The sequence below is a fragment of the Jaculus jaculus genome, chromosome 4, assembly GCF_020740685.1.
Source record: "Jaculus jaculus isolate mJacJac1 chromosome 4, mJacJac1.mat.Y.cur, whole genome shotgun sequence".
NCBI lineage: Eukaryota > Metazoa > Chordata > Mammalia > Rodentia > Dipodidae > Jaculus > Jaculus jaculus.
In genome coordinates this window covers 3,113,574-3,141,036 of record NC_059105.1, presented here as the reverse complement: position 1 = coordinate 3,141,036, position 27,463 = coordinate 3,113,574, and the positions used below count along the sequence as shown (strand labels likewise).

The following is a 27,463-nucleotide window of genomic DNA, read 5'->3' as shown; positions in this document are numbered from 1 at the left end:
TCCCATGGTAATGCCCTCCCTCCCCCCACTTTCCTCTTTGAAACTCCATTCTCCATCATATCCCCCTCTCAATCAGTCTCTTATTTTGATGTCATGATCTTTTCCTCCTGTTATGAGGGTCTTGTGTAGGTAGTGTCAGGCACTGTGAGGTCCTGGATATCCAGGCCATTTTGTGTCTGGGGGGAGCATGTTGCAAGGAGTCCTACCCTTCCTTTGGCTCTTATATTCTTTTTGCCACTTCTTCCACCATAGACACAGGAGCCTTGGAAGGTGTTAGAGATATAATAGTACTGAGCACTCTGGTTATTTCTTTCCAGCACCATGATGCCTTCTGAGTGATCCCAAGGTCACTGCCATCTGGAAAGAGAAGATTCTCTACCCAAAGTGACAGTAGCATTAACATAAGGGTATGAACATTAAGAGAAGTGCTTGCTGGGCCGTTTGATAAGCATAGTGTATACATTTAGCCAGACAGCAGCAGATGTTACACCCCCAGGGCTCATGACTAACCCTGTTTTAAGTTTTCAGTATCAGGGATGTATTCCCTCCCATGGAGCAGGCCTCCAGTCCAATTAGAGGGCAGTTTGTTTCCACCCAGAGGCCTCAGCTGTGGAGCAGGACAGGGACTCCCAAGCAGGAGATATCCCAGACCCTTCCTGGGATATTGAGGCAGAGAACCTGTATTCTGCAGGAACTTGACCATAGCTAAGCCCCTCCCACATCTGAGGAGTCCTTAGAATCTCAACTTAGATATGCTGCCACATGATGCCTCAAACAGGGCTAGGCTTCAGGGAGGACCCATCTGGGGATATTGGATGTTTTCTTCTGGGAACTGGAAAGTGTTGGCAGTGATAGGAACTGAAGCACAGCTCCATTCCACTTCCACAGCAGCCTGAAGTGTTCTCTTTTCCCTTAAGGCAGAACTGGGATTCATGGCTTTGACTAAGAAAGGAACTTCAGGCTGAGCCAACATGAAGCAAAGTTATATTTAAGAACAGAAAGAAAGACGGAGAGAGGCAGGGAAGGAGGACACTTGATAGGATAAGTGTGGATTCTTTAGGGACAGCCACAGTTAAATGTCTTGTAATAGGTAGACACAGAGGTTTGGTGGCTTTCCACGTACATCTCTAAAGATTGCTAAGAAACTGCCCCCACCCCTCTTTTTTTTAATATAAGACTGACATAATTCATTGTTTAGGAGTTTTTTTCATTATTTATTTATTTATTTGAGAGTGACAGAGACAGAAAGAGGCAGATAGAGAGAGAGAAAATGGGCAGGGCTTCCAGCCACTGCAAATGAACTCCAGATGCATGTGCCCCTTGTGCATCTGGCTAACATGGGTCCTGGAGAATAGAGCCTCGAACCAGGGTCCTGAGGCTTCATAGGGAAGCGCTTAACCGCTAAGCCATCTCGCCAGCCCCCACCCCTCTTTGTAACATTGCCCAGAGAATGCAGTTTGCAACAAAATTTTTGTAACTAACTTTTTGTAAACACAGCTCTAAGTGGATTTATGAGGGTACTGTCCAGACAGGGTTAGAAAGGAGCAGTGCACACTTGAGGCTAGGCATCACTTTGGCCCTCAGCAAGCATCGTTTAGTTGTTGTCCTTGACTCCCTGATGGAGGGGTCTTTACAAATGCAGGATCTTGGCTTATGTGAGCAGTTTACTTACTGTCTTTGCCTTTTGGAAAGCCCAAATTTGCACCTGTGTGCCATCTGGACTTTCATTAGAGCTGCCCTAAGTACCCTGCCTCTGTCGGCATAACAGATCCCCACAGCACACCCTCATGTTGCCTGCTTCTCTCCCTATGCCACCACAATTCCTTATCTTTCTGTCTTGCCTCTAAAGGAGTGGGCAGCTGTGGGGAGGCTGGAGCCACCCGCTGACAACAGGGCATCTGGTGATTTTCTGGTGGGAGGAGGTGCTGGTGGTGACAGGTGCTACTGGCTTGGAGGGAGGCAGTTACCAGCGCCTGAGTTAATTCTGTCTCCAGCATGCATGGAGTGACTTTTGTGGCAGGACGGTTGGAGTCAGAGGACCTGCAGTGAGTGGGAGTCTTGAGGAGAGGAGACAGGCTATGGGGCTGGGTGCTCCTTGGGGAAAAGCCTGACTCAGCCCCCTGCCAACCACGAGGTCTTGGGCACAGTACTATGGGCTTGGCTCCCTGACCTTGGGATCCTGCAAATAAGAGTAATGCTACAGTGTGGGCCAATGAGAACATGACCTTCTACTTGCACTGCTGCTGGCACTGAGAATGCTGCCATGTGCTCACCAAGAATGGGAATGGGCGATACACTGAGGGGTGCCTCAGTTCCTCACAAGAGCAAACAGAGACACCCCCCCCCCAGGGAGCAGCAAAGCAAATGTGGATGCCCAAGCGCAGGAGTGAGACTATTCGAGCCACTGAATGCCTGGCTACAAAGGCCGAGGACACACAGATAGCCACTGGGGCTGAGACCCTATAGGAAGGTTGCACAGCTGAGCTGTTTGGTGATACTGGCTCTCAAGCTGGCTGCACAGTAAAGTCACCAGGAGCTTGAAAGTCCAACACCAGGCCACATTCCAGACCCACCTCACCAGAATCTCTCTCAGAAATTATAGTAAAATATATATACACAAAGTTAACCATTTTAACCTTTCTAAAGGGCACAGTTCAATGAGGAATCTACATCATGTGGGCAGGGCGTGTAGCTTGGTAGAGTGCTTCTCAACAAGCCTGAAGCCCTAGGTTCCACATCCAGCACCACATGAAGCAGGCATGGTAGAACATGTATGTGATCCCAGGACTCAGGAGGTGGAGGCAGGGGAATCTGGAGTTCAAAGTCAAAATCAGCTATGAAGGGAGTTTGAATACAACCTGGGCTACAGGAGACTCTGAAAAACAAAACTCAAACCTTCATATCATGTAATCATCCCCTAACTCCCTTTCACCTTCTGTTGTAGTCAGCTCTGCATTGCTGGGATGAACATCCAAACCAGGCATGGCACAGTTTAGGGGAGGAATGCCACGATCAGCTTGGTTTGACCTGTTGTGGCAACTTGAGGATAAGAAGGATAGATAGAGAGAGAGAGAAAGAGAGAGAGGAGTGGGGAGGAAGGCACAAAGAACAGAGGTGCAACTTGGGATCGAGTGGTCTGCAGACTCTGATGCAGACACTGCAGTATGCCTAACTGGTGCTGACTTATTTTATACACACTCAGAAAAGCTTTGACAACTTTCTTTTATCAAATATAGAAAAAGCATGAGAACGGGGGGGGGGGTTGTAACACAAGGCCAGACGATGTAGGAATGAGGCAGTTGCAGACTGTTTTCCTGCATGTACTGTCTTCACAAGATCAGGCCCATACAAACAGTCTGAGAGGAGGAATAAAGGAGGGGCTGTGCCCTACTCTGATCTCTGATGCTCAACTGGAGGTGAACACGCTGTGCCTTGTCAATGGCTTCTACTGGTGTGGCTCTCTACAGAAAAAAGGCTTTTTATTTCAAGCTTACAGATCTGGGGGAAGTTCCATCAGCTGCTTCCATACATCGAAGCAGAGAGAAACCACCAGCAGCCGGCAGACACCAACTGACAACAAGCAGCAGGGAACTATGGGAAGCAGGACCCCCAGAGCTCAGACCTCTTTGCATACATTTGGTCTGGAAATCAGATCCATCCCCAAACACACCTTAGGGCTGAACCCCAGGATCTACCCCCCAGTGACACCTCCTCCAGCCAGAGACTCAAGTTACAAGCGTTAATAAAACACGTGAGTCTAAGAGGGACATATATTCAAATCACCACATCTTCCAAATGGACATTTAAAGCACTAAGTCCCCATTGCTCCCTGGCACCCACCATTCCACTTTGTCTCTGTGAATTTGACTTCTCTAGGGATCCCATATGCATCGAGTCATGCAGCATTTGTGCTTTGGTGCTGGCTGGTTTAATTGAGCACCTCCAGGTGTGTCCATGCTGTAGCCTGGGCCAGAATCTCCTTTTCTTTTCTTTTTTTAATATTTTATTTATTTTAGAGAGGGGCGAGGGAGGGGAAGGGAGAGAATGGGCACACTAGGGCCTCTAGTCACTGCCAACAAAGACGTATGTGCCAGCTTGTGCACCTGGCTTACGTGGGTACTGGGGAATTGTACTTGGGTCCTTAGGCTTCACAGGCAAGCTCCTTAACCACAGAGCTATCTCCAGCCCCCAGAATCTCCTTTTCTAAGTCTGAATACTAGTCCACAGTGTGGATGGACTACACCACCACACTCGGCTGTGAACTCATCCTTCATGTGTGTGTTTTTAGGCTGCAGGGTGGGAGGGTCCCAGGAGCTCTGGACACACCCCTGGCGCCTTGCCACCTCTTCCTCAGGCCAGTGGTACTCTTTGCCATTATCAAGCTCCCACAGCACTGCAGGAAGCCTCTCTTCCCTCAACACCTCACAGGGCTTGCTGGCTCTGTACCAAGTTGCCCTGCCCAGTCCACAGGTCCTGTGCATCTGAGCCAGCCTGGGTATGGCACTGGGAGAACACTTGAGGATTGTCAGCTCCCAGATGAAGGTTCCTGTGTTCCGGTTTGGTGTGCTGTCACAAGGACGCCGGCAAGCCACAGCTGCAGGAGTCTGCACAGACCCTGGATGGGCCCCAGGGGGTTTTCCTGGAGATTGCAAACAAGCTTGAGCAACAGTCCGCCTGGAGATAACCAATGGCCCCTCTATCTTGGGGAACAAGAAGCAGCTTGCTGACCCACGACCCCAGGGGAAGCTAAAGTAACTGATCAAACAGCTTACACCTCCCACTTCCTTACTACCCCTTCTTCATTTTGCTCCAGTACGTCCGTATCCCCTACCCTTAAAGCCTCAAAAAGCCCCATCCGAGTCCTGCACAGCGCGCTGTCTCAGCTCCAGGGTCACAGTGCCTCTGGAACCTCAGATGCCCCTCCCAGGCTCTGAACTCTGAATAAAGCCAGCTCTTTGCCACTGAGCTTTCTAGATGTTTCTTTCTTCCAAACTCGCCTCGAAACGTTTCTCTTATTGTCAGGCGTGGTGACACTCGCCTTTAATGCCAGCACTCGGGTAGCACAGGCAGGAGGATCGCCATGAGTTCAAGGCCACCTTAAGACTACAAATTGAATTCCAGGTCACCTGGGCTAGAGTGAGACCATAACCTCGAAAAACAACAAAACCCCAACAATATTAAAAAAAAGCCTTTGTTTCCCTTATAACCGCTACCTTGCTAGGGACTGCGGTGCCCTGCTGTCACCATCAACTGTGCACTGCTGCATCTGCACTCGTCCAGAGCGCCCACGGGGCTCCTCCCACTGCTGCCCTGTCTGCTGGCGCCTTCCACGAGGCCTCCCCTAACCGGGCTGGGCAGAACGGGAGAAGCCGAGGGAGTTCAAGGAGAAGAGCACGGACTCGGGGCACCTGGCTGGACAAACGTGTGGAGGTGGAACCGGGAGAGCGCAGGGCTCAGCGGTTAACGGGTCAGGCACTGGATGTGAGCAGAGACACGCCGTCCGGCATGGTGGGGGAACTTGGGGCTACACACACCCAGCGCCACTTAACATACTCCGGGCCGAAGGCTCCCTTCCGTAAGGCAGTGCTGCGGGGCACAGCGCTGCGCGACCCGCGCTCTCCTGACAGGCCCCGCCCCTCCGCGACGGACCGACCAATCACAGGTCTCAGGGCAAGTCAGGCCCCGCCCCCAGGGAAACGCATTCTCCCAGACTCCTCTGCGGCACAGACTTCGCAGCCCAGCCCCAGCGTTCAGGTCCGACCGCGAGGCCGGAAGTGGAGACTCGGGCGTCCGGCGCGGCGTGTGTGAGGGAGGCCGGGGCCCGCCGGAAGTCGCCGCCCCGACGCGGTCCACCTGCCCGCAGCGCCGGAAGTGTTCACGGAGCGTTGCTTGTGGCCGGTGGGCCGTGCTTTGTGGGCGTCGCCGGCGAGGTGGACGGGGCTCCGAGGATCTGGCCAGAGCTGAGGGACGGAGTCCGCATGGCGGAGGGCGGTGGCCCCGACGGGCGGGCAGGCCCGGGGCCCGCAGGTAACGTGCGCGACCCCGGGGGCCGGGGTCCCTGGCTGGCGGAGCCGGGTCACGGCGCCCTCGGACGTCCCTGGCCTCGCGTGCACAGCCTTGTAACTGCCGTGCGAGCCGTGACCCGGGACGGGACCGTCCTCGGGCCCTGAGCTCACCAAAGCCCGTGTCGGTCCCGGCCGGGCCGGGGTCTCCCCTCCTCTCGTGCCGGCGGCCCGGACCGCCGGGCGCTTCCCGGAAGTCCTCCCGCCGCCCCTCGCGGGCGCGGCGGTGACACAGCGCGGACGGAAGGGCTCGAGAGCAGAGCCTGCGCCGGGCAGTGCCGCGGTCGGGGACGGGGAGGAGGCTCTCACCCTCCGGAGCTCGCCGTGTGTGCACGGTGCCTTACTTGCTCACCTGAGGTTTGGGGGAGAAACCTGTCCAAAGTGTCCTCTGAACGTGCACACGTCTCCGGAGGCCACTGCTGACCGCGAGACCGTGCGAGTCGTCTGCCTCCGCCGCCTTCCTCCCATCGGTTTAGTCAACAACCGTGGCTCGAGGGCCTGCTGCGGTGCCCCGGGAACGGAAGGGCTATCGGAAGGGCTATCCGAAGCCTCCCCCACCGCTGGGCTTGCTTGCTGTTAACTTGGACCCCAGGCACAGCGAGGACAGTGTGGAGTGTCCTGCCATGCAGGAGTAGAGATGGGTCCAGTGGTGTGTGTTCCGTTGGGTCCTGTGCAAGAAACTTTGGGTTGCTTTACACAAGACTCTCCTTTTTTTGGTACCTGTTTTACTAGTGTTTCCGGATTAGGGTGAACGGCAAGGCTAAGTGGTGTCATTGGCGTGGCTGAGGAGAAAACTGCCAACCTGAAGTTGTTTTTCACTCTGGAGTTCGCTGGGGAAGATTGCAAGGGTGCGTTGAGCTGGCCCGGGTTGTTAAAAGAGACAGGTAAAGGGAGGTTCCGAGGACTTGATGTCAAGCCCTGTGGCTCCCACTTAGCTGACAACTAATACCTACATCTGAATCTGCCCCACTTCTGCTTTGAACTTTTTCACCCTACAGTGACTGCATCTTTGCCATCTCTGGTGTAAGTGGAGGGTAGATAGAAAGAGGACTAGGAGAGAGAATGTTTTACAGGCTTGCTCCAGGCTTGATGCCTGCTGGTTGATCTGCTGTAGTCTGTTTGTGGAAACACTGGACAGCCTGTGCACGCGTGAACCTTGCTGTTGCTGACCTTGGCATCTTAGCGATGTTAGATCCTGGAGGGCAAGGATACTTAATCATTGCCCCGCTCATCACCTAGATTGCATCCGAGACTGGGTCTTGTATACAGTAAGAACTCAAAGGGGGATTTATTGGAACATAAAAAACAACTTGAACATGTGGAAAAAGCCTACTTGTGGAGGGATGTGCTTGGTCACATGCTAGGGGAGCATGGCAGGACCGTGACTTGAATCCAGGTAGTCTGAGATGAAATTAATTCTCTGTGCTTACCTACTGTGCACAGCTCTTCCAGCTGCTGGAGGTTGGTTTTTTTTTTTTTTTTCCACTAGTGTGAGTGCAGACCCAAGTATTTCCAAGTAGGTATTTAATTGCACAAATACCCTTCATTGACTACTTTTCTGTCTCTGATGTCCATTTGTTATAAACTAAGTTGTTTGTCCAGAGGTCTTTATGGGTAGTTCTGTTTCATTTATTTTATTTTATTTTATTTTATTTTTCATTCTGACGAGAATTCTCTTATGTAGTATAGTAGGGTGTCTCTTTTCTCATTATTCTGACTAAAAAGAGGAAAGAAAGCTATTTTCCCTTATATATTTCACTATAAGCTAGAATATTTTTGGTATATCTGATATCAAAACCCCAAAAAGATTGATTAAAATTCATTTATGTTGAATCTTCCCATCCCAGTATATGGTATGATTTTTCTGCTTTATTGTTTTTGTTTATGTTTGCTGCCTGTTTTAGTCCATTTTCATTGCCTTAGTGAAATACCCAAGGCAAGCTAACTTTATAAAGAAAAGAGATTTATTTAGCTCACAGCTTGGGAGGCTGAACTGCATGGTGCCTGCAGTCTCTGATGTGGGTGTCACCTCTTATCTGAAGTACTTCATGGCAAATAACTGTGGTGAGAACATGTGATTGCACATCTTTAAACAGAAAGCCAGTCACTGGGTGTGGCCAGGCTTAGGTTCTGACAACAACCCTCTGACAAGAACTAGCCAGGCTCCCCAGTGAAACTGTAGGAAGACCCTCTCCCACCAATACTGCAGCTTTTCACAAGTCCTCACCTCCTAAAAGTCTACGCTGTCTACCAGGACTGCTAGCTACACTGGTGACCAAGCCTCTAATACATGACTTTGTGGGCACAGTAGCACACTTGTGAGTTGTTTCTTACCTGACACTTTCCCACAGCAGCTTGGTAGGGGACTCACCCTGTTCCAAGTAGTAACCCTCGTTTGGCTTTTGCCTGCCTAATCTGGAATCTTTTTAAGACGGGAGATGGCTGTCATTCTCCCTTAAGAGTTCTCCAATATAAGATGTGTCACAAATATTTTTACCATTTATTTGTGTGAGTATATGGGTGTGTGAAGAGAGAGAGGGAGAGAAGGAGAGGAGAAAACAAACACATGGGTATGCCAGGACCTCTTGCCGCTGCAGATGAACTCCAGAGACATGCTCTCAACAGTTTGTACATGGGTACTGGGGGACCGAACCCCAGTCAGCAAACTTTGCAAGCAAGCAGCTTTAACTGCTGAGCCAAATCCTCAGCCTCAATTTTATGATATTTGTTGTAATTGCATGCTAGATTTTTTTGGTATAATATCTTGATTTCAGCTTGATATAATACTCAAGGTTTTGCCTCTGTATTTTGAAGTAGTTTTGACTTGTGTTGTTTCCCAGTCCATCACCTTTTTTTTTTTAAAGATTTATTTATTTATGTTTTGTGTGTGGGTGTGCACATGCCAGGATCTCTCGGCACTGCCAGAGGATGTGCTGCTTTTTACATCTGGCTTTACGTGGGTGACTGGGCAATTGAACCTGGGTTGATAGGCTTTGCAAGCAGGCACCTTTAGTCCATTTGTTTATTTTTTGGTATATGTATGTTTTTAGTATTGTGGTGTATGTAGATATGCAAGTGGGTGCATGTAGACATGTGCACACAGGCTGAGGCCAGAGGAATCATCTTGCTTTTCCATCTTATTTCCATTCTCTACTTGGAGCTACCTTTGTTTCCATCAGAATGGCTGGCTGGTGATCCCAGCAATTCTCCTGTCTTTGCCCCCTCCTCAGCATTGGGATTACATTTGTGCAAGGCCACACCCAGCTTTTTCTTTGGGTGCTGGGCATTGGGTCCTTAAGCTTTACAGTGAGTTCCCTTATTCGCTGACTCATATACTCAGCACTCTTTAAATTCCTTAGGCTTGGTGTTAGGAATGTACTAGTTTGATATGGGGAACTCCGACTTTGTGATTTATTTCTTAGGAGTTTGAAAGTACCCTTGTGGCTAAATAAGAACAGCCCACTGCAGATGGTGCCCCATTTGGTTGGCCTTGCTAAGGTTTCCCTGTGTTGACAGGAGCCCTCTCTTCAGTGCAGGTCCCAATCTGAAGGAGTGGCTGAGGGAGCAGTTTTGTGACCACCCCTTGGAGCACTGTGAAGATACGAGGCTCCATGATGCGGCCTATGTGGGAGACCTTCAGACCCTCAGGAACCTGTTGCAAGAGGAGAGCTACCTGAGGTGAGCATCGCTGTCAGGTGGGTACAGGTATTGCCTTGTGGGTCTGCACAAGGCCAAGACTCACAGCTTAGATTACACTTATTGCTCACAAGTGCATTCCAGTTTTAGAGACTGAACAAAAGGGGAGGCTAAAGGAGATGGACAGCTAGTATGAGCAGGGGACCTGGGTTCAAGTCCAGCTCTGTCATTGACCTTTGTGTCATTTTTCTGACAACTGCTGGCCTTCTCTGGATGCCAGCTTCCTCAGGGTTACTTCTGAATCCAGCACCGCTAGCATCTTCAGCTATGGCCCTGCCCCTCCCAAGTCCCCCATGGCTCTTCATCCCAGGTAGTTCTCTGTGTCCACAGCCACCTTACTTTAACTTGGGACCCTCTTCTCCCTCGTTTCCCAGGCTTGTACTTGTTGGCCATAGGCCCGATGACCCTCTGGCTACAGATTGGAGGTCATCCCTGTTGTTCTCCTGTCTGTAGTGTCTTGCCTCTTGATTACCAGGCTCACTCTAGCCCAGCTCTTGCTTCATAGCAGGGAATCCTGCTCATTCACCTTCCTGTGCAGAGCACTAGGAGAGGACCTCTCCTCTCTGGAGTGGTCCTTGATTGTTCTGTGTGACTAAGCCATTCCCAGCTAGACTTTAAAGACAACTGCAACTGGAACCTTCTCCATGTCTTTTTTTTTAAAATATTTTTTATTGACACTTCCATAATTATAGACAATAACCCATGGTAACTCCCTCCCTTCCCCCCACTTTCCCCTTTGCAACTCCACTCTCCATCACCCTTCCCTGTTTCTGTGTTCCTTGTGGATGGGGATAGAAGTGAAGTACCTACAGGTCCATGGAGAAGGAAATACTGTTTTTGGTGAACAGTTCCATGTAGAAGGTTTTCACAGGTCAAGAGCATCTTGTCCTTCTGTTGTCTTACCACAGTGATCAGAGCAGATTATCAGTATTCTAGACATTTACTTTAAATTTATTTAATGTGATTCAAGCCCCTAAAAGCTTTCAACGTGCAAATGTAATAGTAGAATGAGAGTTCATTGGGTCCCTATTGTGCTCTACACCTTTTTTTCTTTTTATTTTTTTAATTTAATTTTTATTAACAGTTTCCCTGATTATAAAAAAAATCCCATGGTAATACCCTCCCTCCCGCCCACACTTTCCCCTTTGACATTCCATTCTCCATCATATTACCTCCCCATCTCAATCATTCTACTTACATGTATACAATATCTTTTTTTATTTTGAGGCAAAGGCTCAGTATGCCAGGCCCAGCCAGGCCTTTGAACTCGAAGTGTGGTCACAACTGGCTTTGAAATCCTGATCCTCCTGCCTCTACCCTCCCGATTGCTGGGAATATAGGTGTATTCAACCACGCTGCTTCCCTTTTTCTTAAATCAGGTTTAGTGAATATGCCATTTCTTTAAGGCCTTTTCTGTTGCTCTTCATTTCCCTAGTGATGAGTTCTGGAGGGTCCTACATTGTCTTCAACCCATGTGCCACTGGGAGAGGAGGAGGCTGAGGACTGGTTAGTGAGATGTTGCCTGGCACAGTCAGTTTTACATTGCTGGGATGAACCTGGGAACCAGACACTGTTTCTGGGAGGAATGGGATTTATTGAAGCTTACAGATCTGGGGGATGCTCCACAACAGCAGAAGAAGCTGCCCCCCCACCCAAGCCCAGGCAGAGAGAAAGACCATCACCAGTACCAGCAAGCACGCTCCAGGAACCCCAGGCTGAGCTCAAGCACTCTGCATATCTTTAGACTGGAATTCATAGCTGCCCCCAAACACACGTTAGGGCTGAATATCAAATTACAAGCTTGACTAAAACTCCTGAATTTATTGGGAGACATCCATTCAAACTATCACACTGCCCACTGCATGTTCCTGAGTCCCTACTTCAGTAGAAAGAACCCCACTTTGGTTACTGACCAAGGAGTACCGGTGGACAGCACAGGCTATTGTTTGATGGTCATACTCTGAGAACAATGTGGATAATTTGTCAGTGCTATTGCCTAGGAGTGCAGCCTTATGCCACCCTAGTGAATACTCGCTTCTCAGTCATGCTGGGCCAGGGTTGGTGGACATAGTGACCTCTTCTCAAAGAGCCCCAACCTCAGGCCTTCATGAGTGGTTACTGGTGAGAAGGGGATACAGGACCCTGACAGATTTCCAGGCCCTCTTTCTGGTGGACCTCTGCTTTGTAGAACAGCCTTTGGAATGTGGGTCAGGAAATCTAACAACTAGAACTCTTGAGTTTTTGTGCTTATCATTCTGTCTCAGCCTCAAGTTTCCTGATCTCTAGAAGGGGCTGTTCCTGCTGCCTTGCCCAGGCCCAGGATAGGAAAGCCATGGCAGCATTTCAGGAAGCAGAACACAAGAGGTAGAATGCTTGCCTGTCATGTGAAAAGTCTTGGGCTCAGTTTCAAACATTGTTAGAAAGAAAACATCACAAGTGGAGCAATTTTCAAACCCAGGGATTGGCTGCCTAAGGGTCTGATTTCCCTGGGAGCATCTGATTACACGCTGCAGTGTGAGACAAGGTAAGAGTGGCCTGCCTGCCCAAGTGCCTCTCACAAGCTTCCTGTGTTCCCCTTAGCCGCATCAACGAGAAGTCTGTCTGGTGCTGTGGCTGGCTGCCCTGTACACCACTGCGAATTGCAGCCACTGCAGGCCACGGGAACTGTGTGGACTTCCTGATTCGCAAGGGAGCTGAGGTGGATCTGGTAGATGTCAAGGGACAGACTGCACTGTATGTAGCTGTTGTGAATGGGCATCTAGAGAGCGCCGAGATCCTTCTGGAAGCTGGTGCTGACCCCAACGGAAGCCGGCACCACCGCAGCACCCCTGTTTACCATGCCTCTCGCGTGGGCAGGGCTGATATCCTGAGGGCTCTCATCAGGTCAGTACTGGGATGCTTGCTGTAGCTGTCTTGGAGAGCAGGTGGCTGACTCCCCCTGCCAGGCCATGAGCCACTTCCTCCCACCTCGTTTCTTTGTTTGTTTTTCCTCTGCCTTCAAGATTATACTTGGGGGCTGGAGGGATGGCTTAGCAGTTTAGGTGTTTGCCTACAAAGCCAAAGGACACAGGTTCGGTTCCTCAGGACCCATGTTAGCCAGATGCACAAGGGGGTGCATGCATCTGGAGTTCATTTGCAGTGGCTGGAGGCCCTGGTGCACCCATTCTCTCTCTCTCCCCCCTCTTTCCCTCTCAAATAAATAAATATTTTTTTAAAAAAGATTATACTTGGTAGAGAATGTGGCTATTTGTCTTGAAAAGATTCATTTATAGGTAGTCTTAGCATTATTTTCCTAAGTTTTTGAATTGTATGCTTATCCATGCTTTTGATTAATAATGTCAACTTTCAGTCTAACTTACCTTTGTTTACAGCTTTGGCTATATCTTCAGAAGAGCCTTAGTTTTTAAATAGTTGTACTTGCAAATTAATATCTTCTGTGGCCTTATAGTGAAGGAAGAGAGAGCTGTAATAGAGCTTTCTGTGACTTTCTAATTTTATTGTATTGTATGCAGATAATTTGAGGCGTTAGGGTTTTTATTTTTTGCTAATAGCAAGCTACATTGTTGTGAGTGCTTGAGATAAAGCACATGGAGTTCATTGTATTGTGCACTGTGAGCATAAGTTATTCTTCAGAGTCCCTCGTGCTCTTCTGTACATTTTTGCCATCAAACTTGCAAGACTGAGAGCAATCTATGAATCCTTAATCACTGTTTCCTCTTTTTGTCATTTCCCCTATATTTCCATTAGGTTTTTCTTTGACTGTTTGGTTGTTAATTGGGTGCATAAAAATTGTTGCTCATGGATTGCGCCCATTATCCAGATGAGCCCTGCTGGTTCCTTTAAGGTACTTTGTAGAATTCTGCAGTGAAGTAGTTTTCTGTGTGCTCACATTTCTCTGGAATTTGGTTTGTTTTAAATACAGTGAGTATTACTGCCATAGCTGATGTTTGGTGTATTCTTTTTTTTTTTTTTTTTTTTTTTTAATTTAAAAAATTTATTTAAGAGAGAGAAAGAGGCAGAGAATGGGGCATACCAGGGCCTTTAGCCACTGCTAGGAAACTCCAGACACATGTGCCATCTTGTGCATCTGGCTTATGTCGGTACTGGGGAATTGAACCTGGGTCTTTAGGCCTCATAGGCAAGCAACTTAACTGCTAAGCCATCTCTCTAGCCCGAGTGTATTTTTTTTTTAATTTTTTTTTTGTTCATTTTTATTTATTTATTTGAGAATGACAGAGAGAGAAAGAGGCAGAGAGAGAGAGAGGGAGGGAGGGAGGGAGGGAGAGGGGGAGGGAGGGAGGGAGAGAGAATGGGCGTGCCAGGGCTTCCAGCCACTGCAAATGAACTCCAGACACGTGCGCCCCCTTGTGCATCTGGCTAACGTGGGTCTTGGGGAATCGAGCCTCGAACTGGGGTCCTTAGGCTTCACAGGCAAGTGCTTAACCGCTAAGCCATCTCTCCAGCCCCCGAGTGTATTTTTTTATCAGTCTGTGTCTTAGCTATTTTCTTTATTTGGTATCTTTTGTTTCATGATGTGTTGTTTGCTGTCCTCTTTTATTGCTTAAAAGGGTTACATTACAATCTTATTTTAATCATACTAACAGTTACCTTTGTTTTTGCTTGAACTAGTTTTTCCTTTTTCATGCGCAGTGACTTCTTTCTCTGATAGATGCCTTTTTCTTCCTTATTCTAGAGGCCAGTGGTTCTGGGGTGTGCTTCTCCAGCTTAGGTAGCTAGTTCTTGGTAAGGTTGTTTCTTACAGAAAAGGAGCAGGTGAGTTCCTTGTTGGAGGCTGCAGTCAGTGGGGTCAAGTGAGCAACCAGACTCCTTGACTGGCACAGGTGATGGTCTCTGAGCCATGTTTTGAGAACATATTTATTCTTTCAAAAGGCCAATGTTCTAAATGGCTGCAGAGTGGGCTTAGGGGAAAGTGAGAGCAAGAAGGTTTTTATATAGTAGCAGTGATCAAGCTCTGAAGCTTCTTTTTTTAAAAAATTTTTTTTGTTCATTTTATTTATTTATTTGAGAACGACAGAGAGAGAAAGAGGGAGAGAGAGAGAATGGGTGTGCCAGGGCCTCCAGCCACTGCAAACATCCTCCAGACGTGTGCACCCCCTTGTGCATCTGGCTAATGTGGGTCCTGGGGAATCGAGCCTCGAACCAGGGTCCTTAGGCTTCACAGGCAAGCACTTAACCGCTAAGCCATCTCTCTGGCCCTGAAGCTTCTTCTCAAGGGTTCTATGCTCACAAACCAGGTTACCCCAGTCCATGTCTTTGCATGTTGGAGAATGTTAAGGTGCTAATGTGGAACATTTTTGAGTAGGATTAATCAGTGAAATTCCATTTTGGTTTCAGAAATCCTTTTCAAGTATCCAGTCAGCGCATCCTGTTTTCTGTGAAACAGGACACTATACAAGACAGTACCAGGAAAATATATTATTCCATGAAGAATTCTAGAGTCTAAATTCCAGCATGATTGACTTTTGGAAAATGGCAGTGATACTGCCCAGTTACTAAATAGGTGATTCTATTTCAGTGTCATCTAAACTTGCCTGCCTGTCTGTGAGGCTTCTCCTCTTTCACTATTGTAATTTCCTAACTCTGTAAGTAACCTTCATTTTGTTGTTACTCCATATTGTTGATGTTTTGTAATGGAAGGTGATGTTTCTGTGTGTGTAAGTTACGTTATTGATTGACTTGTCCCAGTGGTTCCATGCCAGAGACATTAAAAACAGTTTGGGAATTAAATTTAACTGGATCCCATCCAGAATATTTTTATAAGTGGTTCAAGACTGTCTTTCCCACACTTCAGTTAGTGTAAGATGATCACACTGCCCACAGTTATAAATGTTTTAGAAGACGTGTCCCTAAGAATGAGGAGGAGGAGGAAAGTAATTACTATATGAAGTAAATCTAGTTTTCTTTCTCTTAGTGAATATGTGAAGTGGGACATGAGCTTCTGGTTGGTTTCATATGGATCTTTTGGAGTATTCTCATTCCTAGAGCATCTTGGAGAATGATGAGGTTTGCATGTTTAGTGCAAGTGTGGCATCATGAGGGAAAGATGGCCTGTGCGCAGGCTATGCCACCCCAAAGAAGCACTTTTAGGTGAAAGTTCCTTTGGGCACTTGGAATGCTAAGGAGACATTAGAAAGCAGGATTGCTTGCCGTGACTTTTGGTCAGCTGTTACCAAGTCATCTTCCCTGGACCCCTGTCATCACTCTCGCTGTTGCTGTTTCCTATTTCGGATGAAATACTCAGGTGATGTCGCAGCTTGTGTGACATCACAGGGCTGTCTGGCTGGGGCTGAAGACGACTCAAGAAAACAGGTGCCAGCTGTCTAGTGTTAGCTCACTTTAGAGCCAGGGAACTTCTGGGTCTCATTAGCTGCTACCAGGTGGCACCTCATTTCAGTTTGTCCCATTACTGCAGTGATTCATTTGATGTTTTGATTATGATGCATCTGTCAGGCTTCCCATTGTCAAGTGACTCTTTTGTCCTGTGAGTGGAGAAGCAGACTGTCTACTTTCTGTGCATCTTTCATGTAGACTGTGGTGTTTGTTATGATCATGTGGAGTTTCTTACCTTGTCCAGGGAGTGAAAATCTACCATTAGTTACTTACGTTGCTGATCAAGTTGTCTTGTATGTGGCTAACACTAGATGCTTTGAACCAGCTCTGCGTGATTTTGACATGACCCCATCATTCTTTGAGGAGTTTCTCATATAACAAGGTGTCAAGTTTGTCATAGACTTTGCCTGTATTAGTCCTAGAATTAGTTCTTTCCCAAGGAATCTGGTTTCTCTCAGTGAAGAATGGTATATAGAAACTAAAGTGAGGCTGGGCCTGGTGCTGGAATCCAAGTGGCTTGGGAGGTTGTTGCCAGTCTGGGTGAGCTCCAGAATGTGCTTTAATGAATTGCTTTATGCACACTTCTGTTTGCAAATGTATCTTGGGAATAGGTCCCAAAAAGGGTGAGAGTGTGTCTGCAATTCTGGTTAGAATTGCCAAATTCTGCATTGTGACTGCTTCATTTCACATTGCCTCAGCAGTGAATGAGGCTTCTTGTCTCCTTAAGGCCTGTCAATAAACCTGGAGTTTTTCCTAGACTTATATGTGAGAGGTAGGACCTTAGGGTATTTCAGACCTTGCATTCGTGTTTACAGTTGTCTGTTTCCCTAGTTTATTTTCTAAATAACACTGTTGATTTTTTTTGAAAGCTTACTTTATTTAAAATTTCTTGGGGTGTATATATAGATGCATACACTTCATGCCCATGCTTAGGGAGACCAGAAGAGAAGATTGGGTGTCCTTCTGTATAGCTCTTCTTCATTTCCTTGAGACAAAGTCTCTCACTGAACTTGGAGCTGCTGTTTTTGGAGTAGACTGGCCCCAGTGGTTCTCCTGTTTCCCCCTCTGCAGGACTATGTTACAGGCACTTGTAGCCATGCTTGGCTTTTCATGTGAGCTGTGGAGATTGAACTCAGGCGCTCAGTTTTGTGCAGCAAGCACTCTGACCCTTGCGCTCTCTCCCCAGTGCTGCATGGTTGAGTTTTGCTGTTTAGTAGCACTGCATGTGAAGGTACTGACCTTTACATTGCTTCCATTTATAGCTTACTTGTTTATGTGAGGCAGGGTCTCACGTAGCCCAGGCTGGCTTTGAACTTCTCATCTCATGCCTCTAGCTTCTATGTGCTGGGATAAGAAGTGTCTGTCAACATTGGAGTTTATTATTTGACTCAGCTTATATTGCCTTTTTTGTTTGCTTGCTTTTGTGGGGTTGATATGTTCTTTAATTTTCATGTTAAAAAGGTTTCTTTCAGCTGGGTATGGTGAATCACACTTGTAGTCCCCACATTTGAGAGGCTGAGACAGAGTTCCTGTGAGTTAAGGCTAGTGTGGGCTACAGTGACACTCAGACTAAAAACCCAAACAAACCCGAAGAACAACAACCCCCCTTCCTTTCTTTTTTGTGACCAGGTGACAAATTTACTTGGAGTTTTGTTTTTTCTCCTAGTTTGGCTTTTTCTTTTTTGTTTTGTTGTTTTGTTTTTCAAGGTAGGGTCTTCCTCCAACCCAGGCTGATCTGGAATTCACTATGTAGTCTCAGGTTGGCCTCGAACTCACAGTGATCCTCTTGCCTTTGCCTCTCTAGTGCTGGATTAAAGGTGTGCGCCACCATGCCCAGCTCTCCTAGTTTCTGTATTCTTTCATATTTTACATTTTAAATCCTGAGCTGTTTGAAATTTATTCTGGTGTATGCTATGGTAAGTGAGTTGAACTATCTTTTTCCATGTGATATCTAATTCTGAAAAACCTTACTGAGGAGTTCATATGTCCTCCCCCGATACACTTAAGATGCTGTCTTACTGTATACTGAATTTCTGCATGCTGTTTGATCTACTTCTGGATTTTTGGTAAAGTTTCATGGGTCTGATGGTTTGTCCACATGCTGTTGCTATATTGTTCCAGGCCTTTGTAACTATTTTCATTTATGGGAGGGCTGGGCTGTCTCCCCAGGACTGTTGTTTTGCTTTTCCATCTTGTTTGATATTCCCAGTGAACTTTATACAGGGATACTGTGCAAATAGTTCAGGGATGACATTTCATTTATATAAACAGGGATAATTGCTGTTATAATATGTTGAGTCTTCTCCAGTATTTGGTGTCTGTTTTCATAGCTTTCACTGGTAATTTATCGGTTCTGCATTCATTGTTGTGTTAATGCCTAGGTAGGCCATTTATTGCTGTCATAATGGGCGTCTTCTAATTTATCTTTAAATTTGGCTTTGTTTGTGAACATAAAAGAAGGCAGTCAATCTTACAAGTGGCTGCATTGCTAAATTCTTTTACTGCTATGTTTCTGGTTTAGGCCTTTCTAGACATAGAGACTGCTTCCTGTTAGGGTGGGAAGTGCTCTTCTGTTCATTGGATTGCCTTCCTTTGCTTTCCTGCACTCCTGATGGCCTTGGCAATGTTGCACAGAGGTCAGAATGTGGGGGCCTGTGTTGTGCTCGCCTGTAGCAGGAGCATCTCTAGCACATACTGGTGAAGGGAGAAGATGCCTTCTGGGTTGAGGAAATGTATTTTATCATTCTAAGGATATAGTCATCACTATCCAGAGTTTTTTTAAATACATTTTCTTTATTTGAGAGAGACAAAGAGGCAAAGAGAGAATGGGTGTGCCAGGGCCTCCAGACACATGCTCCCCCTGTGCATCTGGCTTATGTGGGTCCTAGGGAATTGAACCGGGATCCTTTGGCTTTGCAGGCAAGTGCCTTAACTGCTAAGCCATCTCTCCAAACCTTTATAGAATTTTTAAACATGTTAAGTTTTTTAATATGCCCCCTTTTTGAATTTGTCGTGATAATTGGGATTTTTCCTTTAGTTCTATTCATATGATAGATTATGTTAATGGGATTTCTAATACTGGAACTAACTTTCCCATGAGGTTATGGTATATTGCTTTCTAAATAGATGCTCAGATTTTCTTTGCTAGTTTCTGTGCTTGTTAAGATTGCTAAATTTGAATCTGGTTATTGTGCTAATTTCATAAGATGAATTTGAAAGTTTTCCTTCTCTTTCTTTTTTTTTCCTTTTCTTTTCTTTCTTTCTTTCTTTTTATTTTTATTTTTGGTTTTTCAAGGTAGAGTCTCATGGTAGCCCAGCCTGACCTGAAATTCGCCATGTAATCTCAGGGTGGCCTGGAACTCACAGCAGTCCTCCTACTTCTGCCTCCTGAGTGCTGTGATTAAAAGCGTTTGCCACCACGCCCAGCTCTCCTCCTCTTTCTTTACTCTGAAGTACTTCAGATAGTCTTGGAGTTAAAGTAAATTCTAGGCGATGGGTTCCAGGACCCCTTTCTGATAACCAGGATCTGAGGATACCCAGGTTCCTTCTATAAGGTGCTCTAGTTTCTGCATGTGGCCTCTGTGCACCCAGTCCTTGCTCTGAGTGGTTTCTAGGACAAGATTTCTGCAGTGCCCACTGTACTGTGCTATGTAAACAGTGGTTGTTCGCTCTTGTTTAGGCAGTAATGGCAGAGTGACTGTGTGTTTGCTCTAGTAATAACAGAGTGATTGGGTGTTCACTGTGTGCTCAGTTTTTTTACACCCCTCCCCCCAGTAAGTTTGATTCTCTATGGAACCTGCAGGCACAGAAGGCTGGCTGTGTTTTTGATATGTGGAGCCTCCAGTAGCTCCCTGAGTCACTGCAGCAAGACCTCCCCCAGGGTAGCTGGGCTGTCTTTGTGGATGGAGGTTGACTCTCTACATGGCTTGATTTTCCTCTCTGCTGTAGGTACGGGGCAGACGTTGATGTCAACCACCACCTGACTGCTGACACTCAGCCCCCTTTCTCCCGGCGGCTCACCTCGTTGGTGGTCTGCCCCCTGTACATCAGCGCGGCCTACCACAACCTGCAGTGTTTCAGGCTGCTGCTGCAGGCTGGGGCAAACCCCGACTTCAATTGCAATGGCCCTGTCAACACCCAGGAGTTCTACAGAGGCTCCCCTGGCTGTGTCATGGATGCTGTCCTACGCCATGGCTGTGAGGCTGCCTTTGTGAGCCTGCTGGTCGAGTTTGGAGCCAACCTGAATCTGGTGAAGTGGGAATCGTTGGGCCCAGAAGCGAGAGGCAGAAGGAAGGTGGATCCCGAGGCCTTGCAGGTCTTCAGAGAGGCCAGAAGTGAGTGGCCTGAACTCAGCTCTGACTTGTAGTTGACTGACTCAATGAGATGTAGTAGTAATCAGAAACCAGCCAAAATGAGCTCCGGATGAGCACTCGACCCCAGTCTCAGGACCAGTCCGTAGGTTTTCAGGATGGCCATTCAGACAGATTTCTGCTGAGTACCAAAAGCTGTTCCAGAAGGTCTGTAAAAGTACATGTCCCTTTCAGAGTTCCTAGAACTATGTTCTTCTCCCCTCTGTGCGGCTCCATGATTCCATGTTCTTAGGTAATGGCTCCTTTTCACCACTTTTGCATTTTTAAATTTGTATAAAAACTGGTGAGTTTGAGGTCACCCTGAGACTACATAGTGAATTTCACGTTAGCCTGGGCTAGAGTGAGATCCTACCTCAAAAAACAAACAAACAAAAAATAGTGGGTTCCATCGTGACATTTTTACACATATCATTATACTTTGTTCTTATTCACCTCTTTCTTCTCCCTGTTTACATTTTTCTAGAGTTCCTCACTTTCTTTCCTTCAGTGCCACTCACATATCATTAGCTTTGGTGGTGTGATTAAGTCAAGTTTTTGTTAGAATAATGTCCACAGTTGCTTATTTGTATAGAAGGATTTTGCTAAGGAGTTACTAAACTAATGGCCAAAGAGTTTGGAATGATCTGTGGCTTGGCCTTTCGTGTTCCCTTGTCTTCTGCCTGTACACCACTGCCATCCTGCCTTCCTATCAGAGGACATCTGACCTCAGAACACTCACTACAGTGTTCTGTTAGTAGAAACGTGCTCTTCTTTATTCTCTGGGTCAGGTGGGACTCATGTAGGATATAAAGCTGCTGTGTCCTTGACTGTTGTACCTGTTACCCTGTTCAACAAGTGATCTGGGCCGGGAGTGTCAGCCTGTTCCCCTCAAGTACTGCACACTGCATGTCCTGGGCCGTTTGGGACCTTCTAGGACAGACTGAGAGCTGGGAACCTTTGATGGGGAGCCCTTATTTATTTAGGGTACTCATGGTAGCAGAGCAGGAAAGGTTACCCTTGGTTAAGGAGGCAGTGAAGACAAGCAGATAACAAGGCCTTGCTCCCAGGCCCCATCCTTCTGACTCTGAGATTAGGAAGCTGGGGAGCGGTACTGTCTGGCACAGCCAGCCTTGGGCCTTCAGAAGTAGAATGGAATTAACCTCCTGCCTCTCTCTCCCTTTCTCTCTCTGCTTTGCAGGTGTTCCCAGGACCTTGCTGAGTTTGTGCCGAGTGGCTGTGAGGAGAGCACTTGGCAAATACCGGCTACATCTGGTTCCCTTGCTGCCTCTGCCAGACCCCGTAAAGAAGTTTCTACTTTATGAGTAGAGTTGAGTGGCAGCATTGACTACAGTGAGGAACAAGGTGTTGTCCGTGAGCGCTCACACTGACCCGCACATTTTGTGAACCGTATCCTGTGCTGCCAACTTTCCCTTGGCTCTTGGTCAACAAGGAACGGCCTTGTTTTCATGGATTGTGATTTTATCTCAGGTGCTTGGGCCATTGAACACTCCTGGGGTCATTGTTAACCGAGAGGCACATACAAAACTTAATTTTGTTCTTCCTAACTATCTGTTTTGGATTTTTGTGGTTGCATATTAATGAACTGGGCTGTAGAATGTGTGCAGTGTGGGCTGAGGTTTGGGGTTGCTGGTACCCCAAGAAAGGAAGACTCCTTGCATTTTCCGGACCTGTGCTTCCGTTTGTTTTCCTACTTTGCAACTTAATTGTTCTTTTAGGGCCTGGTATCAAGGGATAAGGGAGCCGGGTAACAAGTAGGAGCAGAAATACAGTTCATGAACTCGCTGGCCTGTCTTCCTGCTCTTGGGGTTCAGTGCTGCATGCGGAGCACGCACACTCCTTTCTGCCGCTGCGTCCTCTGTTGGGAGTTGTCTGCATCCCAGGATGGCTTCCTGGCTGCTCGCACTGCTGCTACCCCAGGTGTGAAGGTCCCAGTGCTGCACCTGCTTTTCTCTCCCGTGCCTTGAATCAGGGCGGCAGGTAGAAGGAGTTTTCTGTCATGTCACCCTAGGGAACTTCCAGACAGGGATTATCCTTAGGAGGCCCACACAGAGCTTTGCCAGTAAGTGACTGCCCACATTTAGACCGTTTAGATCAACAGCTCTCACTGCCAGTCCCCACAGAAGATGACACCTGATGCCCTCCAGACCCTCACGTATCAGAACTTGGGAATGTCGTTGGTCCTCTGGGTGGCTCCAGCTGCACTTATTTGGGCACGGGCAGAATGTTTGATGAGTGCTTTCTCAAGCCTCCCTCTTTGGACCTAATGCCTTGGTAGGTGCTCCTCGAGTGTGCAAATGGGTGGCAGGGAGGCTGGAACTCTGTTGTGCCCAGGCTTGGTGGGTGAGAGGACGTAAGCTATCATTGCTAGTGCCTTTGCCTGTGTGGGCAGGGCTTGCTGTCCTGCCCCAGTTGTGCAGCCGTGTGAGTCATGGGCAGGTGAGGTGGGCCAGAGGCTTTGGCTTTGAGCTTTCCCTGCTACTCCCAGGGAAGTTGTGTCAAGTCATTTGAAGCCTTTGAGGACCTTTGTGTGGAGCTGTGGTGATTCCAGAGTTCAGAAGATTTTAAAAATCTGTTTAGATTTTCAATCACAAGGAACATCTAACCTTTAATAATCATCATTACTGCATATTTTGGGACAAGCAGGTTTTAAATTTCTTTAGATTTTCAGCCATAAGAGAAATCGAACCTATCATCATCATCACTATGTGATCACCTGACCAGATGGGCAGTGAATGTCCTTTGTGTTCTGTGGCCTTGAGAGTCTCAGGTGGGCTCTGCAGGAAGACCTAGCTGGCTCACATGTGCCACATGCAATTTGGGGGAGAAACGCCACCAGCCGAGTCAGTGGGGCACACACTTAGCTGAAGTTACATGGTTGGAGCAGGGATGGCATGTAAGTGCAGGCTGCGTTGCTGAGGCTCAGTAACACTGCTGCTCCTGTGGGTGAAGTCAGGGAGCCTTCCTCAGAGGGGAGAGGAGCAGCGGGTGGTGTGTGCAGGCATGCAGCTGGAGCCTAGTGCGAGAGAGAGACCGGTTCCCTGGGTTCTTTGTGGCATTCCAGGTGGGATGAGAACCAAAGTTGGACTGTGGCCCAGGCAGTAGCTCTAGGGTGTGAGGAATCATTATGCGGAAGTTTGAGTCACACAGCTCTTCACTTGTAGAGGACATGGTCAGCTTCCCCTATGCTAGGTTTTGGACCTTATAGCTGCTTGACCTGAATATGGAGCAGCATTTGGAGGTGACTAAGTTTGTTTCTCCTTGTCTCCAATGGTGCTCTTCTAATGTGTTACATTTCCTTGGAGGTCAGGGATAAGATGGGCACAGAGGAGCAGCTCTGTAAGTGTGAGCCCTTTTTAAACCCTTGGTACCATGTCTTACATAGCAAAGAAGTGTGGTGGGGCTTGAAGCTGCTGCTTCCTGGCCCTGGGCTGTCGCCAGCAGAGAAGCTCAGTGCCTTCGATGGGTGCCTCAGCTCATCCCAGGAGTGTCTGTGTGACTGTTAATACTCCTGGGACAGCCACCGGCCGTGAATAGAGCCGTGCACCTTGAGTCTTGGCTGCTGTGAATAGATGGGCTAGGCAAACGGGTCGAGGCCGCACTGATGGCTCAGAATTCAGCTTTGCTGTCCTGGGTTTTAAAGATAAATTTCCAGAAACCTGCTAATGTCACACATTCTTTGACTGTTTCACATCTGTTTGTTGGTTGGTTGGTTTGTTTGTTTGTTTGTTTGTTTGTTTTATTTATTTATTTATTTATACCTTTCCTAATTCAAAAAGAGGGCTTAAGGCAGCGTTTTTTTTTTTTGTCTTTGGATGTTTTGTTTTGATATTAGGTAAGTATGGGCAAAATATACTCATTAAACAGGTAAATTAGTAAATTCCTAGCAATGTTTCTGTTTCCATGCATGAGTGCCATTGTTTTAAGGTTTTTCTTCTACTTCTTTGATGCATGGATTCTTAAAATGTTCATGAAAGAAAAAAAGCAATGGGCAGCAACTATGTGCCTGAGAATGCCTGAGCTGGCTCAGCTCTGTCCTGAGCACTGGAAGCTCTTCCTGTGGGACCTTTGCTAGGCTCCACATGTTGGTGTGTGAACTCACGTGCACAGCACTTTCCATGGGCTCTGGTGAGCTGGTGTGTGAGCTCACGTGCACAGCACTTTCCATGGGCTCTGGTGAGCAGGTGTGAGCTCACGTGCACAGCACTTTCTGTGGGCTCTGGTGAGCAGGTGTGAGCTCACGTGCACAGCACTTTCCATGGGCTCTGGTGAGCTGGTATGAGCGCACGTGCACAGCACTTTCCATGGGCTCTGGTGAGCAGGTGTGAGCTCACGTGCACAGCACTTTCCATGGGCTCTGGTGAGCTGGTATGAGCTCACGTGCATAGCACTTTCCATGGGCTATGGTAAGCGGGTATGAGAACTCTGCAGGCAGGCAGAGACTGAGGATTGTGTGTCGTACTTGGGGAAAATTGTCCATTTCTGGGTCCAGTGTTCCCAGTTAGACAACAAACTAAACAAAGTCATGACATGGGATGGTACTTTTTTTGTAAAATAATTTTATTTATTTATTTATTTATTTGAGAGAGAGAAAGAGGCAGAGAGAGAGAGGGTAGAGGGAGAGAATGGGCATGCCAGGTCCTCCAGCCACTACAAACTTAACTCCAGAGGCATGTGCCCTTTGTGCATCTGGCTTATGTGGGTCCTGGAGAATTGAACTGGGATCCCTTGGCTTTGCAGGCAAACACCTTAACCACTAAGCCATCTCTCCAGCCTAGGATGGTACTTCTGCTTTCTGCAATGCTCCTGATTGAAGAACAAAATTTTAACTACCCTTTGTCAATCTCCAGACTTCCTTTTTGAATTAAGATTAAGCTTGTTGCTGGAATCCTGAAGTTAGGGAGCCACAGTGCAGTGGTAGTGGATGTTTACGTATTAGGGAGAAAATCTCGGGCTCTTCAGTCACTTGCTGCTGGTGAAGGGCATGAACGCTTTCCCACCACTGTGGTCTGGTAGTAAATCCTGGGATCACTGACTGGTCTGAGATGTATAGACATCTCTGCTGGACCTCCAGCCACTCCAAGTCATGTGAAGTGGTGTGGCCTTGGTGAGCATTGCCCTGTCTCTGAGGACCAAGAAGCTTACGATGGGATGCTGATGATGGCATCAGAGGTGGCTTGTGCCAGCCCATCAGGCACTCAGTAACCATTTGTGGCCTACAGGGATCTGAACTTTCCACCGGTACAGACAGACTCCCAAAAGTGCCTGTTGATTACAGGAGCACCTCTCTCTTCTGTGCGCACTTTTGCCTTGCTTCCCTACCTCTGCTCCCAGTGCAATAAAGCATTTGAAAATATTTGGTAGGCATGCATAAGTGGGTGCCAGGTTGCACCTTCCATTCCAGGAGAGTCCCACACAGGGAGCATGTAGGCTTTGAAGTAGATGCTAGTGCATGGGATATATACTATACACTCTAGTTGGGGTGGAGATGGACCCAGGACACAAGGGGTCTTACAGGGTGGTGAGGTAGCACAGCAGTTTAAAGGGGCTGGCTTACTGGAGGGCTTAGATTGTCTTAACTTGTATTGCTCAGTGTCAGGAATGCATGGAGCTCCTCATTGCAGCCTTCAATACTAGGGATGGAACCCAGGGCCTGGGCATAATAGACAAGATAACCCTCCAGTGATGGTTCTTTTATTAAATTGCTTTAATTTCATGCTTTCTTAGGTATACAGAATAATGGGGAAATGTGCTTAAATCTGACTTGAGGTTGGCATTTAAGAAGGTAGCTGTCTTGTACATACAGTGTGCATCTGACATTTAGCAAGCAGTACCTGCTCTGTCCTGCAATGTGGGCACAGTTCCCACTGCTTCTGTAGCTGTTGGGCATGTGAAATGTGACCTGCCCTGGGGACTGTGTGCCTGGTGATTTGCTGGAGAGAAGGCTCATCACCAACCTTGAGACTGAGCATGAGCTTGTCTACAGTGGCCACAACTGTCTGTTTCTGCCCTTGTGCCTAGTTCAGAGCTCTCAAAAGTGTGATGGACATTTTGGTGTTATAACTTGAATAAATGCTTTATTTTAAATGCTTGGCTCCCCCTCCCAAATGCCTTAATTTTGTGGACTGTGTGTCTCAGGTAGACGCTTTAGCCATGTGAAATCTTGGTGTGCACAATCCAAGCAGAAGGAACTCTTTGGACACTTTCCAGGGATTGAAGAGAAGGCTCTGAAGCAGGTGTTGGCCATTGGTCCAGGGACCTTGGGGTTACAAGGAGGAGTCCAAAATGCAGCGTGGTCATAAACTGCCTGACCCCCTGTTGGATGTAGTAGCCATGGTTCCTTGGATGGAAGCGAATTGTGCCCTTGAGAGTATTTGCAGCCCACCGCTTTTCAGCCAGCACACTATGCCTTCTGCGGTCTGGAGAGGCCATGAACACTCATTTGTGGCCCCTGTTTCATGACTTACTCTGTCAGTGGGAGGGTGGGAGTGAGGGTGGAAAGATGTGTGATGAACATGGGATGAATGATCTGAATAAAGGTATTTTTCACCTCCAGTCTCTCCCTTTCTCTGCCTCTGCCCTTGAGATGTTTTCTGCATTCCTTACACCGAAGTCCCCCGCCCCACTACACTGCTGAAGGTAAGGCAGGCTCCCTGGCAGATGGCCTCAGTCCTACCAGTTACTTGAGTGAGGAAGGTTGCCAGTTCCCATTTGCCACCCATCTTCTCCGTCTGCCACAATGGATCTCTTCATTTAGGGCTGGACACTTGGAGTCACATGATAAGGACTGCATCTCTCAACCATCTGTATGGCCAAATGTGGCCATTTACCATTGCTCCTCCTTAATGCCCTTGAAATGACAGGACATTTTTTAGAGAAGCATAAACTCAATAGGATGACTAAAATTACCAATGAAGTTTAGAACTTTTTAAGAAGTAGATGAATGGTGACTTATTTAGAAATCCCCAAGAATATGACATTGTAAGG

General features: G+C 47.5%; 1 protein-coding gene across 3 annotated transcripts in view; it reads left to right on the top strand.

Moving 5' to 3' along the window:
* LOC101616850 (ankyrin repeat and SOCS box protein 1) overlaps nucleotides 1-26,563 on the top strand; it is an 89,052-nt gene extending 62,489 nt beyond the window's left edge. The window contains exons 1-5 of one of the 3 annotated variants that reach the window (XM_004662858.2): nucleotides 5,886-6,027; nucleotides 9,599-9,740; nucleotides 12,339-12,641; nucleotides 20,058-20,443; nucleotides 21,657-26,563. In XM_004662858.2, the coding sequence (XP_004662915.1) occupies nucleotides 5,979-6,027; nucleotides 9,599-9,740; nucleotides 12,339-12,641; nucleotides 20,058-20,443; nucleotides 21,657-21,784 (1,008 nt within the window). In that variant the 5' untranslated portion in view covers nucleotides 5,886-5,978 and the 3' untranslated portion in view covers nucleotides 21,785-26,563. Of the gene's footprint in view, nucleotides 1-5,885; nucleotides 6,028-9,593; nucleotides 9,741-12,338; nucleotides 12,642-20,057; nucleotides 20,444-21,656 lie in introns of those variants that run through there. The other 2 variants (XM_045146697.1, XM_045146698.1) reach the window with 2 other exon arrangements.
* Nucleotides 26,564-27,463: the final 900 nt, after the last annotated feature.